Source organism: Mytilus galloprovincialis, chromosome 6 (assembly GCF_965363235.1).
Source record: "Mytilus galloprovincialis chromosome 6, xbMytGall1.hap1.1, whole genome shotgun sequence".
Taxonomy (NCBI): Eukaryota; Metazoa; Mollusca; class Bivalvia; order Mytilida; family Mytilidae; genus Mytilus; species Mytilus galloprovincialis.
The window spans coordinates 57,630,705-57,647,136 of NC_134843.1; the positions used below are offsets into that span (position 1 = coordinate 57,630,705).

Below are 16,432 nucleotides of genomic sequence, written 5' to 3' on the forward strand. Positions count from 1 at the left end.
AATGTTTTGTTTTAACGAAATTGAAAGGGTGTAATATAGGTGTGTAAATGTTGATAATATTCAAAGGGTATAAATGGGGACTTTCACCAAGGATTCACCTTCTAGGTAATATTGTGAGATTTTTTTAATATATATTTCAATTACAAGTTGGTAATGTATGTGATAATCAATTTTTTTTATATTTTTTGGAAGCCGATTCTTATTACTGATCTCTTTAAAATTTTCATCTCTTTTTAGCCCACCTTTCCTACAAGGAAATGTGAGCTTTTGCCATCACTTGGCGTCCATCGTCGTCGTCGTAAACTATTTCAAAGATCTTCTCCTCTGAAACTACTGAACCAATTCAAACCAAACTTCATCTGATTGATTCCTAGGGTATCTAGAATAAAGTTTGTGTTTTAATTCCCATTTCATCAAAAAACATGGCCGCCATGGCTAAAAATAGAACATAGGGGGTAAAATGCAGTTTTTAGCTCATAACTCAAAAAACCAAAGTATTTAGAGCAAATCTGATAAAATTGTTTATCAGGTCAAGATCTATCTGCCCTGAAATTTTCAGATGAATCGGACAACCCGTTGTTAGGTTGCTGCCCCTGAATTGGTAATTTTAAGGAAATTTTGCTGTTTTTGGTTATTATCATGAATATTATTATAGATAGAGATAAACTGTAAACAGCAAAAATGTTCAGCAAAGTAAGATTTACAAATAAGTCAACATGACCGAAATGGTCAGTTGACCCCTTTAGGAGTTATGGCCCTTTATAGTCAATTTTTAACCATTTTCCGTCAATCTTAGTTATCTTTTACAAAAATCTTCTTCTCTGAAACTACTGGGCCAAATTTAACCAAACATGGCCAAAATTATTATTAGGGTATCTAGTTTCAAAATTGTGTCCGGTGACCCGGCTAACCAACCAAGATGGCCGCCATGGCTAATAATAGAACATAGGGGTAAAATGCAGTTTTTAGCGTATAACTCAAAAACCAAAGCATTTAGAGCAAATCTGACGGGATAAAATTGTTAATCAGGTCAAGATCTATCTGCCCTGAAATTTTCAGATGAATCGGACAACCCGTTGTTGGGTTGCCGCCCCTGAATTGATAATTTAAAGGAAATTTTGCTGTTTTTGGTTATCTTGAATATTATTATAGATGTAGATAAACTGTAAACAGCAATAATGTAATGCTTGAGGTATACAATGTTTTTTATAATTTCATCATAAATTATATTATGAACATGAGACAAACGAGACATTTCAGTGTGTCCACTCTTGTTTTTGCTTTTGAAGAAGATATGGCAGAATCGAAGAACCATTTATATAAATTGAAAACCCAAAATAATCATTGATGGAAGATTTAAGCAAAAAATTTAAGGTGAGCGATTCAGGCTCTTGAGAGCCTCTTGTTTAATCTCAGGATGGAAAGAAGGAAATAAAGAAAGATAACTGAATTTGTTTACGTTTTTGTTATGGTATCCCAGCAATAATTTTTTCAGAACTAGTTCAGGATGGTGTGAATTTCGCCTTTATTATGTTAATATTTTCCATCAAAGAGACTTATCAAGATTGTGGTCTTTTTACAATCTACAAGCCTTTCGTGTGTCGGCAACAGTAGCTATCTCAAAATAATTGTATCGTCTGCTTAGAAATCTCTCCCAAAACACGTTTCGCAGATTTTGTTTCTTCCGATGTTTATTGCAACAAAATAAAAAATAAAATTGACATACTTACCTTAATTCTCTACCTTATATAACCTGTTTGTACAACTTTCAAGAACTGTATATCTTAACATTCATATCAAAGATCTTTTAAAACCGGAAACTGGAATCCGCTGCTACACTCAAACAAAGTGCATTAGTCAGTCCAGAACCATATCCCGAAACACCAAGCGTTACGATGCTCACAAGGTGAACGGGAGGTCCTTTGTTCTAATTTTGGCTGAATAAAACAAAAGATCTTTATAAAATTGGCATTTGCTGTGTCTGTGTTAAACACGCGGCCTTTTAGAAGTAAGTGTAATATTGAGTCGTCTCGAGGAATAATGTGTTTGAGTCAGGAAGTGTTCCTGCTGACTATCTTCCACAATCTACTTCAAATTTTTCAAATTACAATAAGTGTTGATGTACTACAAAGTAGGATATATTCATATATCAATAGTATGTTCTCGTCTGAAATATTTATGTAGCATTTGCCATTTGTCCAAAATCCTTGAGGTCATACAGCTGTTCTATCTGAGTTTGGAATTTGAAAGAGTTATGATGAATTTGATAGGGAGCAATATTTAGCCTTGCAACAGGCCACACACATACAAACGCCTCAAAGTGTTGTTGCAAGCAATCAAAACATATTGAAAGCATACGCAGCACTCGTTATCGCGGAATCGGATTTAACTCCCAATTCTGACACAAATTGCATCTGTATTTTTAAAAATCTGCAAAAAGATGTTTTTTTTATATCACAGGCGCTTTTTGTACATGCTTTGGATTTTATTATTTTCATTATTTGAACTGAATATTCATATTTCCGTTCGTTTTAATATCAGATACCTAACACTACTAATAAGTTGTCTTACCTTGTGTTGTGTGAATTGATACACTCTGTTAACATCTCTTATTTTACTAACCATACTTAAAAACAAGTCAGCAACCTCGATGCAGTTTGTTTTAAACATTGGATTTCAGTTATTTGAAGTATGATCTTTGAAGTTTGATTGCAAATCTGGTAATTTTGGGAGCGATTTATCCTACAAACTTTCAACAAATTTCAATTTTGAATTATGATCTTTTTCGAGAACTAGAAATTTCGTGGCATCCGTTTTTGTTACTTCAACTGACTTTTGGTTCACCTGTTCAAGAAAGCAAAGTCACCAAAATTTATTGGCACAACCTTTTCTTGAAACTTTTGACACTTTTTTCACCAAGAACCTTTTGGCTATCCAGTTTGAACCAAAATTTGATATGTTTATGCAGTTCCCTTCATGCGTTTAACTTGAAACATTTCCTAGATGACCGACAGATTTTTCTAACAAGCTTACAATCTTATTTGTGCCACCACAGTGGAGCTAAAACCCAATGAGTTGGATAACTGTGAAGAATTTTTCCTGGAAATTATTTGGTATATGGAATCGATATTGAGCATAGGTAATGGCCAGTTTTCTCTGATGCAGGGCAGACTATAACGGTAAATGCAACCTCGGATTTCTCGGAGTGATATTTAGATATGATGGGATAATATTAGGATTGTTCTTCATTCTTACAAGTATTATGCTAATCTTATGTCAATAAAATGCCCGCACTTAAACCAATAAGTGCAAACATGGGTAAATAAAGGTAACGGTAGTTTACCGCTGTTCGAAATTCAGAAATCGATTGAGGAAAAAACAAAACCGGGTTAAAAACTAAAACTGAGGGAAACCCATCAAATATAAGAGAAGAACAACGACACACAGAGACACACTGCAATGGCCATTTTCCTGACTTGAAACAGGACATTTTAAGAAAAAATGGTGGGTTGAACCTTGTTTTGTAGCTAGCCAAATCTCCCACTTTAATGGCAATCTTTAATATAACATTAAAATTACAACATTACATGACAGGACAACAATACAAATAAAGTGGCGAACATACAGAACTGAGCAACACACAAATAATAGCTATCAAAAGGTACCAGGCTTATAATTTAATACGACAGACGCGCGTTTCTTCTACATAAGACTCAGCAGTGTCGCCCAGATAAAAAAAAAGAGGTTCGAAATCCTAATTATTTAGAATAACTCATACTTTTGTAAACAGTAAATGATTATATAATAGATGTACATGTTAACACCGAAGTGGTGACTGACTACAGAATAAAAACGAATAGGAAAACAACCTAAATCACCACATGAAAAAAGCACAGCCGAAGAACATATTATACATTTGTGTATGTTAGCCGAAGAGGTCAACAAACAAAAGTGACGTCACATTTAGATTTCTAGTTTTTATTCTCCAAAAAATAGGATAGAGTTCAAGATAAGGTTTGTAAAATTGATATAACATGTATCAATAAAAATGAAAAGTACAATACTTATTATTATAAAATTGTGGTAGTAATTAGATAATTATTTATATTATCTAGCTATGTCGGTATTTCTCCTGAATCAAACTGTTAACCAAATGCATCGTATAAATTTAGTTGACCCAAACTAAAATCTTATAAATGAACTGAGTGATTGATAGAACAGAAAAAAAAATAAGATTTACAACTACAAACGATAAGACATTTGACAAAATCCGATGAAAATAAAAAATATAACATCAAAACTAAATACATGAATTTTGGATAGAAAATACCACAACATGTCTTATAGCAATGCGAAGTCACACACAGCAAAACAGTCATAATTGGGAATAAGTCACGTTCGGTATTTAAAAGATCAGACGACATAATGGCAAACCACAATCTGACACGTGGTAAAAATGTCCTCAGTTAGTTTGGACAAAGACATCAATTCGTGATGGTGTCTATAAATTTTACGGAGTTTCATTTTTAATCTGTCCTCCTCATAATTTGTTGGAGCAGTTTCTGCGTTAGGAGCACTCTCTTGTATAGTGTGAACATGCACGAGCATTACGTATCAACTGAGATATGCAAACACCATACGAAGGGGCAGAGGGTATGTTACTGCTGAGAAATTGGAAATTGATAATTGCGAAGTTGAAATCGTCCCGTTTATCATAGATTTTCGTGAATAGTCGTCCATCTGTGTCAATATTAAGCAAAAGATCAAGGTATGAAGCAGTCAATCTATTATCAGTAGTATCCTTAATTTCAAGTTCACTGGGATATAAAAGATGAAAAGTATTGGCTGAAGTATGTGTTATTCAATAAAAGGACATCATCAATATATCTGCAAGTAAAATTAAAGAATTTCGCAAGGTGCTTTTTCTTTTTGTCTTTTAGAAAGTTCTAAATGAATTCTGCTTCATACGAGTACAAAAACAAATCGGTCAGTAGGGATGCACATTAAGTACCCATTGGAATACCGACTGTCTGTTGAAATATCAATCCTCCAAAATCAACAAATATATTGTCGATCAAACAGTTCAGCATTTTGATCATATCATCTTCAGTATATTTTCTGGTAGGTTCAGTGTGGTTCTTCACAAAAAATGAATTATTGTAACCAAAAACAAGAAATTTGTATCTACGATTCCCATTTTTATAGAAAAAGATCTGTTAAATGGGATGATGACGTCGATCTTTCAACTCTGCATGGGGAATGGTAGTGTAAAGCGTAGAAAAATCAAAAATATTTATGTTGCTGCAAATTTCAAAAGATTGTGATCGAAGATTAAGCAGTAGATCTTTCGAATTTTTGAGAATCCACATCCGGTTAACACCACTGGTAGAATATATCTCATCACAATATTTTTTGAAGCCCATCTTTAACTGAAGAAAGAACAGTAGTCATTATTTTAGAAAGATGTTTAGTCGAAAATGTTGATCAATCAGCTATGTATCGCTCTTTGTATGGAGTTTTGTAAAGTTTTGGTATCCAGTATAATGACGATCAATTGTCCTTGTTTTCTTTGTTGAAACCAAAAGAAAAAGAACAGAATTGTGATTTTGTAAAATTTCATACTTGGTAAATGATGTTAAGAATATGTAGGATTAACATATGATCTATTTATTGCAAGCTCTGTTGTGAGACCTTGCAAATAATGGCTTTTACATATGAAGACAATATTATTAGACGCTTTATCTCAAAAACTCCTAGAACGGGTCATTTTACGCTTTGGTAGTCTTGAGTTTTTTGTATACTTTATTATATAATGATGTGCAATAATATTTCAGACAAGACGGACTGGTGACTAGACAAAGATGAAGGCATATCAACAAATTACGGACACTCTTATCGACACAACTGCAGAAAATTATATTTTATTCGTAAACGTTATACATGAATAATTTACAAATAATATAGATGTATTCAATATCATCAAGTGTTTGTACAATTGTTTGTACAAAATAACATTCTATCCCAGAATCGTCAAGATAATTTTTATAATTCATACATGTACAACAAAATATAAAAAATCTTGACACATTATGCAAATGCTATATTGAAATGTTTCTAATGTTACAACCTAGCCTTTTCACATAGTTACAAAAATTATTAAAATACCGTTGTGATTAAAGATTGAAGTGTAGCAGTAATGTTCATCGCTTATTCAAATTATTAGATTTTAATCAAGGCTGCTCATAACCTTTGGCAAAAATGGACATATACAACTAACACAGCCAAGTTTACTTCAAGCTCCGACAAAACTGTGCTACTGCGAAAAAAGTAACAGCTTTGCAGGACCTTATTATATAACGTTGAATGCATTTTGTGTTTTAGAAAATCAAAACCTTTAATGAGTTTTAATTCAATATAAAAGAAAAAAAAATTACTTGTTTATCCATGACACATACCAGTATTTATTACATGTATATGGAGGAAATACAAATGGGCAGGGCATGTTTTGGTTTACCATTCATTTGTACTGTTGAGACCAACTTTCATCGTGCAGATATCTTTTGTGATCGTGTCCCTCTAATGGCCATATTAATCAATATAAAACAATTCTATATCTACCGGAAGTGAGCATCTGGAAATATTGTACCCAACCGAGTTCATATTTGACAACTACTGTAACAATTACATTAACAGAGCAAATTTTACTTCACCAGAAAAGCATTCCAACAATTAACATCTCTTCATTAATGTCCCATGCAAAAGTAATTGAAAATCCAAAACCTAGTAGAAACGTCTGATAGCACCAAAACAGACCTTAAGTACAGACAAATCTAGACAAAGAATCAGATCGTTGCATGAGAAAGATATATTCCTCAATTCAAAAGCGTTTCCGAGAATTATTAATATCAAATATCATTAAACAATATCAATATTTCCATGTCAGTACTGAAGTAATGGTATCTGTGCTAGTGATAGTCTCGGGACACATTTTGTATACCCCTTCATCGACATAATGTAATATGGTATACCGTATAGTTTGTTCATTTGGTTTTAAATATAAATTTTAACATGTAGTACGATAACTTAATTTTTCTTTAAGAAATAAAATGAAATTTTAAGACAGCATTAGAATTTACAAAGGCAAATTCACTTTCGATTTAGAATTTAATTTGGTTTGCTGTTCTAGGGTTATGAAACTTTAATCGTCAAATTTATCAAAATTTATTTACATTTCACACACCAACTCCAGTTGACATAGACCAATGTACTTAAATCCTAACACTGTTGCTCTGAGTCAAAACAGTGAAAAGAATGTTCCCCTTTGAAAGATTATTGTCGTTCCAGAGTTACAGGACTTTTAGGTTTAATGCAATTTTTAACATAGTGCGCATAGTAAACTACACTATGATTAGATTGATTAACTTATAACGGTATGCTATTATTTGGATTGAAAAACTCTCTTTTGATTTTTTAATATGTTTTGTTTTATATTTTTAGTCTTACGAGACTTTCAGATTTAATTTGTTGGTGTTGGTATAATAACATTGTTTTATTGAAAGCAGGATCATATATGTTAACCGCCATATGTCTTTTATAGGGTTGGAGTATATCCGACAGAAGAAACAGATTTAAAATATTGTTATGATGCATTTGTTTTTCAAAACTAAATGTTTTATTCCGTCCAACAACACAAATACGTCTGTCTTGCTGGATAATTGCTTAATTACTATTTAAAACGGATACCAAATTTAGTCATCATCCGTTTTTTCTACATTGATTAATTACTGTAAACATCTTTTAACATTTTAAAACTTATATACCAAGAATTACACGTAAAAAAATAACCCTCATCTAGATAATTTCTGACGCCACTATCTGTTATACGTATCTTGTGCTAATAGATAATTTCTGACGCCACTGTCTGTTATACGTATCTTGTGCTAATAGATTACAGGTGAACACTGTTCCCGCTTTGATCACAATAATTGTGTGACATTTAAAATACTTCCAAATAGTTTGACATTCATTCATTATTCTAAAAGACATCTGTAAAAGCATAGGGATGTGAACTATGATAATTATGTTTATTTTGGAAAGTGTTTCAGTTAAATAAGAATGTTAACAAGCCAACGGTTTAAAGCAAAAATAGTTTTTGACTTTTAAATACTTTCTTTAGCATGACCTTAAATTCACACAAGCAGACATTTGTAAAATACAAAAAGGGATTACTAATGGGCAAGTGAACTTTTGTATGTCAATCTCTATTGCTTTATTCTGTTTGTTCTGGACTAAAGTTGCTAGTTCAAACCAATTTTATTTTCATTCAAAAATGTGATGGTGGGTTGTTGTTTGGAAGTGATGTTTGGTCTGTGGACCAATCTTGTTCATTCTGCTTAGTTAGTTGTTTTGGATGAAACACTCGCTGAATGCATTGAATATCTTGCAAAAATACACGATTTTATATTTGTGCTGTTTGTTAATAAATGTTATTAAATTTCACACAGCAGCTGTTCGATTGTCCAAACAGAGTTTGTGGTGACTAATTGTGATTTTATAGCATTTTGACATGAGACTCAGTTGTTTTAGCTGAATCGTATCATGATAATGGAACAGCAGTAAACTACTAATGCCTTTATTTATAGATATTTATAGTAGTCTCAGTTTTTATGCTTTCTCACACGCTATGTTTCTGGTGGTCATTTCTTCTATTGTTTTTTAATAAAAGGGCTTCTGAGAAAAATAGCAATAGAGTAGACCTTAGAAAGATATGAATAAAGGGAATATGTGGAAAATATCAATAAGACAGCTCACCATCAGTAGAAAAGACCAAAAATTATATAGAGGTCAACATACGTTATATCTATATCTTATATCACGATAAATAATACAGCGATAACTCTCTTTTATTTCTCACTACTTATTCTACATGTTTTCTTGAAGAAAAAAAAAATAAAATACCGGTTATTTCTTTTTTCATATAAATAATTTTTCTAATAAAATTTTGCGTCACCACAAAAATTCTACATAAGAAATTTCTAAATGTAACATTTATACAATATACAGTATATGTGCATAAGGATATAACCTGGACATAAAAATTGCTTAATGATAATAATACTTTGGATCATAGATATTCGTGGATTACTAATTTTTGTGGATTTCTTAGGCTTACGTCCACCATGAATTGAAGTGTCCAACAAAATACCAATATTCCATAAACTTGTTTGCAGAATTTGTTAAAACTATGAATTCAAGTTTTCATGATTTTTCTTCTTTATCCACTAAAATTTGTAAATACGAAATTAAATGAATCCACAACAGTGTCACATCTTATATCTTAAAATGAATCCACAACAGTGTCACATCTTATATCTTAAAATGAATCCACAACAGTGTCACATCTTATATCTTAAAATGAATCCATAACAGTGTCACATCTTATATCTTAAAATCCTGAAGAGCAAAACACATACTGTGGAGTCATTTTTATTCGTTGGATACAAATTTGCGTGGGTTTCACGGGAAGAGGTGAACCACGAATTCAAATATTCAACGAATACCATATTTTCAATAGGCTTTGCATACAGAGATTGGCAAAACCACGAAATCAAATATCCACGAAAACGCAAGTTTTCAGCAATCCACGAAAATTGATACCCACGAAAATATATGAATCCACAGTATATCAAGTTGTTTGATACAGCAGTACAGTAATCTCAGGAAAACTGCCATATTTTATAAAAAAAAATAAATTTAGTTTTAAGTCTTTCATCTCAAATCAACTGATTAATACAGGCTAAAAATTAAACAACCTCTTGAGGGCTATCGATCCATCCTCGATTCCTTAATCCACATCGGTGTATAACTAAGAATTGTTTTGTTCAAATTAAAAAAAAACAACATATATATATTACAAGACAGACTACTGTCAAATAAGACACACGTTACTTCTCTCGACATACAAAGCTTGATATATATAACAGCACCTAATGAGAAACAAGCTAAGAGTCGAAATGCATATATATAACATGATAGAGATGTGAAAACTGATAGTTCCATTTCACAAAGCATTTTTATTTAAATAGTGTTAAGTTTTGTGTTGAAAGTTTTAACACTTGATTAGAATAAAAAGATGGTATGTTTGATAATAACACGTCATTGAAACTTATAAACTACACTAGTTTTGAAAAAAAAAATTGGGTTACACCTCTTAAAATCACAACTTTTTCCTGGAAAATATATTGAATCAAAAGTTTGTAATCAAAACAAGTTTTGTGTATGGGCCAAAATATGTTTTTTATGTTGTGCATCTCTTTATTTCTTTTGAAAATGCATGAATATTACTAAGACCCTTACAGGCCACACCAATACAACGTGTTGTTCTCTGGAATTTTTTCTTTGGAATACAAGGAGTATCTATACTTAACTTTATATAGGAGCTTCTTTGGCAGAGGAAAACTACTTTTTTAAACCTGCAACTTCTAAACTTCACTTTAAAAAGAATAACAACAAAATTTAAAAAACAAAAATGACTAAAAATGTATCTAGAAACAGTAGGAGTTGTTAAGTCTAAAGATCAACCATTTCATTTGGGTTGGCCTTATGTCATATATAACTTCTCACCATTTGAACACTTTTACTTGCAGTTACATCCATACAAAATGCATTACATATAATAAACAGACGCAAAATATACAGTGTATGATTACTGGAGATTTATCATTTTTTGGTGAAAAAAATTAGCACTCTGGATCTGTCTGCATTGCATTATTCTGTGATACTAGTATATAACAACTGCATGTTTAATTTCTTAAAGGTTAATAAATATCATGGAGAAATTCGTTTATAAATGTTGTGTATATTTTCTTAATATAAGAATTAGTTTAGAAATCCGTAAATATCTATGAAAATTTAACAATTTTTTTGCTATTTTTCAAGTAAAATCTAACTATGACAATCATTGCAATATGATTAATTTAAATTAGATTCTAAAGCACGTATCCTGACTAAAATAATATATCTACAGTAAACATGTTCATGATTTTGTGAATTTGACTTTTACCTCATTCAGAATTTTATTTTAAATTATGAGGTGTCATATAAATCCTTCTATATAGTTTATATTATAAAAAGCATCAACATATAACCGTTTAAAGTATGCATCAAAATAAATATTGTCTCTACAACCAAAACCTTACATGTTTTAACCAATTAGCCACTGTTAAGGCACTCGTCATTCATCTTTTGAAAAAACTGGTCATGGGTTTTTTAATATGACTAGCTATTTTTTCGACTTCAAAAAGAGACTTATAAACAATTCTAAACTGCTAATAAGGCAACAATCAAACATGATTTAGATTAAAACAATAAAACAGCTTGACCTTTGTAAAATTTGTCACACAAATGTATGGTTTTGGTTGTAAAAATATTTGTCATTCCTGTAAAGCACAATATTGAAACAATGTACAAGGTACACTCTATCAGTCCATCATGTTTTGTGTACCTTTCTGTCATCATGGTTCATTTAATAACGATTGAATAAACAGTTTGGTCACCATCATATGAATGTCATAACAACTGATATTGATGGAGATGAATCCGTTGAATTATGTCTCGACAGTCCCGAAACACCCGTTTTATATTTTCTGTATCCACGGCACATGTAAAATGTGGATAGCAATGATGGACTGGGTTGTGATGGCCACCATGTTTACCTTCATCCGGTGGCATACTTATTCTCTGAAATAATTCAAACATATTTCATTAATTTATTAATTAAGAAAAGAAATTTCGATTTTCAGGAAAAAAATGATATATCACAAAAGTACCGAACTCCGAGGAATATTTAAAACGGAAATTCCGTAGTCAAATGGCAAAGTCAAAAGATCTAACACATCAAACTGAATGTCATAATGTAAAAATAATTATTTTTTTTTTATTAATGGGGAAAAAGTGACTGTACCAGGTTCATAATAATGAAAACTTCCTTTCACAATTTCTATAGTTTATACTGTGAATCATTCATCAAAATTTTACATTCGCATTTTTAGACTTCTCAGTTTTGCCAGTTGCCAATGACTCACACTAAAAAATGCCACACAATCATAATTTTTAAACGATGCTTTATATATAGATGTTTATTTTTATTTTCTTGCACAACTTAATTTCTGTTGTAAAAGTCTACTGTTGATATTTTTGGTTGCTTGATACAATGTGTTAATTTTCTTCTAACAGAATTCTATTTTAAGATGAATATCTACTTTGTGAAAGGTTTGGTCTAATTTAATAAGATAATTGTTATAGATAAAACACAATTTATTAACATGTTTATTTTGACCCTTGAAAATGTCAGTAAAACAAAAACATGTTCAGATGTGTTAGATATTTTAAAGTGCCAATCTGCCTAAGAATCAGGCAGTGGTGAAAACATGACAAACAAAAACCCACTCAAGTTGACATTAATTTATGTTCAAATTGTATAATAGTGCACGAATATAATATTCGTTTCCTTTTCTTGTTCTGGTAATTCAAGTTATCATTGGGTTGAAATGCACTAGAAAATAAAAATTAAGGGGAGCTAACTCCGTAATTTGCTATCATTCTAACCAAAAGTTAACTGGAGATTTCTCGAATTACCAGACGCGCAGAAACAAAAGACCTACCATTTCTAACTCAGGATGAGGGTAACTTCAAAATAGGATGGTTAGGTCGGTGGGTTTTTTTCGGCCATGTTTTGAAATTTTTCTAAATTGACTGATCCTTACTAAGACTGGCACTTAAAGGGAATAACAATTTGATAAGATTTTGTCTGACCAAATAAGGAGATTTTTTTATTCTGAACAAGCATAATTGTCAGGTTTTTTTTTAGATCTACTTATTTTTCATTTAAATTATGGAAAAGAGTTTTTAATTCATGACACTACATCTCTTTGTGGACATGGAAATACCAAAAGCAAAAAAACATTTTTTGTATGATTTACTATAGTAATCAAAATTAAGCATTGCCATTGTTTGTGAACAAGAGGCTCTTCAGAGCCTGTGACGTTAACCAGGATCTCTTTTTCTATATTCAACATTGGCTACTCTTCAATGTTAAAAGAGTAGAATATAATTCATGATGATGATCTATTTTTTTGTTAATCTTGTATTGCTGACCCATTTTCTATCTATCGTTAGTTTTTCCAAAATACAAACAAGTGGGGTCAAACTGCCATTGAAGGGAAATTATTTTTAAATCAAGTAGAAACCTGACAGTTTCTTTTTATCCTCTATAGTTTTGCGACGAACACATATTAAAAAGGTTAAACTCATCGACATTAAAGGGAAACAAATCCTTAATGGAATTGAACTAACTCGAATGGGTTTTTTTTAATTTTTTGTTATCTTATTCTGTCGATCATTTTTTGCTTTCTACCGAACTCCTATAATGAGTAAACCAATAGTTTAGTAGAAAAAAAGAAAAAAGAGAAATCTCTGAATTAAATGTTAACCAATTAGATTTTAAAAATAGAGGTTATTAAGATAATAAACAAAATTTGCATTTTATTATCCATATCTCTTATTTTTAGCCATGTTGGTCATGTAATCATCGGATACATTTAAACAAGATACCCGTTATATGATTATGACCAAGTTATCGCCAAATTGTCCTAGTTATTTCAGAGAAGAGTTTTGTAAAAGTTAACAGACGATGACGACTTCTCTATAATCCTTGAGTCAGGAGAGCAAAGGGGAATTCTTCATGACCTTTGTAAATATATACACGAAAAACAACCTGTCAGATTGGTGCCACAGAGTTAGGGGACGAACATTTTATTTTTAATTGTGTAGGATTGAATTTGGGTCAGGATGATTCTTCATTAACTACTTAAAGGGTTGATTGACAATTTTGTTCCTGTTGACTTATTTGTAGACTGTACTTTGCTGAACATTATTGCTGTTTACAGTTTACCTTTATCTATAGCTTTATTCAACATAATAACCCAGAACTACAAAATTTCATTAAAATTACTAATTCAGGGGCAGCAACTCAACAAGGGGTTGTCTGATTCATCTGCATATTTCAGGGCAGATAGATCTCAATATGATGTACTGTTTAAACCCATGTCAGGTTTGCTCTAAATGCTTTAGTTTTAGAGATAAAAGCCCAAAACTGAATTTTACCCCCCAGTTTCTATTTTATGCCATGAAGGCCATCTTGGTTGGTGGGCTGGGTCATCGGACACATTTTTAAAACTAGATACCCCAATGATGATTTTTAAATTTTGCCTAGTAGCTTCAGAGGAGAATATTTTTGTAAAAGTTAACAGACGATGACGGATGACGGACCCAAAGTGATGAGAAAAGTTCACTTGGCCTTTTAGACCAGGTGAAATCAAAGTGAGAAAAATGGAGATTGCCAATAGGTCAACTCTCCACCAGTGACCAAATGACCAAAGTATAGATCACCTCACATATATTTCAAGCATGAGCAAAACCCAAACATGAGCCATAAGAAACCCCAAAAATTACAAATGTAACACATCGTTTAGCCAGCATAGTAGATTGGTCCGAAGCACACGAGTTCACCACTATCAAGTGTGTAGTGTTTGTACCGCTAGATCATAGTTTTCTGTGTTGTGTAAACTTATGTGTCGTTTCGTCGCAAAAATTAAACGTAATCAAAATTCTGCAGGAAATTTGCTTTAATAACCAAATGACACTTCAAAACGGTTCCATAGTCTTCTTAATCCACATAATCCAGGACTTCAATAAAATCAAAGAGCTGAAAGCTCTAAGGACAAATGACGCCACTGCCTCTAATATTGGGATATTTTTTATTTAAGTCTTGATTTTCACTTACCTTAATAAGTTTTACATTGCAACATGTCTCGTAAGCATATAATTGATTATCGTATATATATATATATATATGTGTGTGTGTGTCTGTATGTGAAGTGAAGATGACAACCGACTGTTTTTTTTTTTAGTACAAATGAATAGGTCAAGAGTCAAGACTACCTGAATGATCTACGTATCCAATGACTACTGGCTGGGGTTTTTTTTACAAATAAATAGGTCAAGACTACCTGAATGATCTACAGTATCCAATGACTACTGGCTGGTTTTTTTTTTTTGTACTAATAAATAGGTCAAGACTATTTAAATGATCTACAATATCCAATAACTACTGGCTGTTCTTTTGTACATACTAAATAAAGACAACCTGAATGATCTAAAGTATTCTGAGTATTGTGTAATTTTTTTCTTGCAATTGAATTTTTCTAAATCAAGAATACAGACTACTAGTATCATTTTCAAACCAAATGATTATGAAGAGCCTGTTGTAACAAGCTCTTATATCCCACTAGTCCTATAACATATGACTTCGCATTCTTATTCAATTTTTAACGTTTTTATACTGATATTTTCATTTCTTTATTTTTTTGGAATGCGAAGTGTGGCACATTGAAAGTAAAAAAAATATCAGTAAATAGAAATAGTAAATAATGCTCCCGTGGTCATATGTTACATGTGTTATAGAACTATACCCACATACTCATTAAATAAGTTACTAGTCAGACATAGTTATTTCTGTTACTTGATGCAAATTCTATTTCTGTAGATTTACACAATAGCATACTATGGTTATACTAGTTTTATTTCACCATGAAGATCAGACAAATAAGGATACTCCTTTGATTTTTTATTTCATGTCAGTCTGGTCGCGTTATATAAAACTTGAAACCTCTTCTTTGCCATATTGATATTTTATAACAACTCTGCCCTTGACCCATATAACTGATATTCATTTTTTAACCATGTATCATAGTAAGCTATTTTTTTCATTTTGCACTAACCCACCATCTTTCATGTCAAATTTCTGTCTCCATTTAAGTTTATGCCATTGAACCATCATGGCATTAAACACAATTCCAAGTAATTATGCTGTTATAGTGGGTCACCATACGTTCAATTTGGGTGGCTTTCCAGTTATTGAGAGCTTCAAAGCCAGTATCGATATCGACAATTTATTCACATGTCATACAGATACAGTCTGTTGTAGACTCTGCTGCTGTAACTTTGTAAACAAAGCTTGAGTCGAGCACAGTCTGAGTCGTTAACCACTAGCCCGATGCCCAAACTAGTATTAAATAATTTTTTCAGCTCGGACTATTAAATTTTTATTATCGCTAGCCCGATCGGACTATATAAATATATATCAGAAATATAACGAACGTCCTTCCTATGATATTTGAACATATTTGTTTGGATTTTAGATTGACAAGTAATGCAGAAAAGATCGTCAAATTAATGTGTATGAACGTAACGAAGTCTAACTATCGCGATCGATAATTATACATTTATCCTGAGAAAGTGAAACAGAATGTAAACCAGTCGCAATATTTCTGGTACTTCGATCTGTTTTATAACCAGTAGAAAGTGGACCAAC

At 31.7% G+C, this 16,432-nt stretch overlaps 1 protein-coding gene across 1 annotated transcript in view; it reads right to left on the reverse strand.

The window, feature by feature from the left end:
- Positions 1 to 5,905: 5,905 nt before the first annotated feature.
- LOC143079958 (guanine nucleotide-binding protein G(s) subunit alpha-like) overlaps positions 5,906 to 16,432 on the reverse strand; it is a 72,724-nt gene continuing 62,197 nt past the window's right edge. Inside the window, exon 11 of the mRNA XM_076255591.1 lies at positions 5,906 to 11,739. Coding sequence (XP_076111706.1) covers positions 11,569 to 11,739 — 171 coding nt within the window. The 3' untranslated portion in view covers positions 5,906 to 11,568. The remainder of the gene's footprint in view (positions 11,740 to 16,432) is intronic.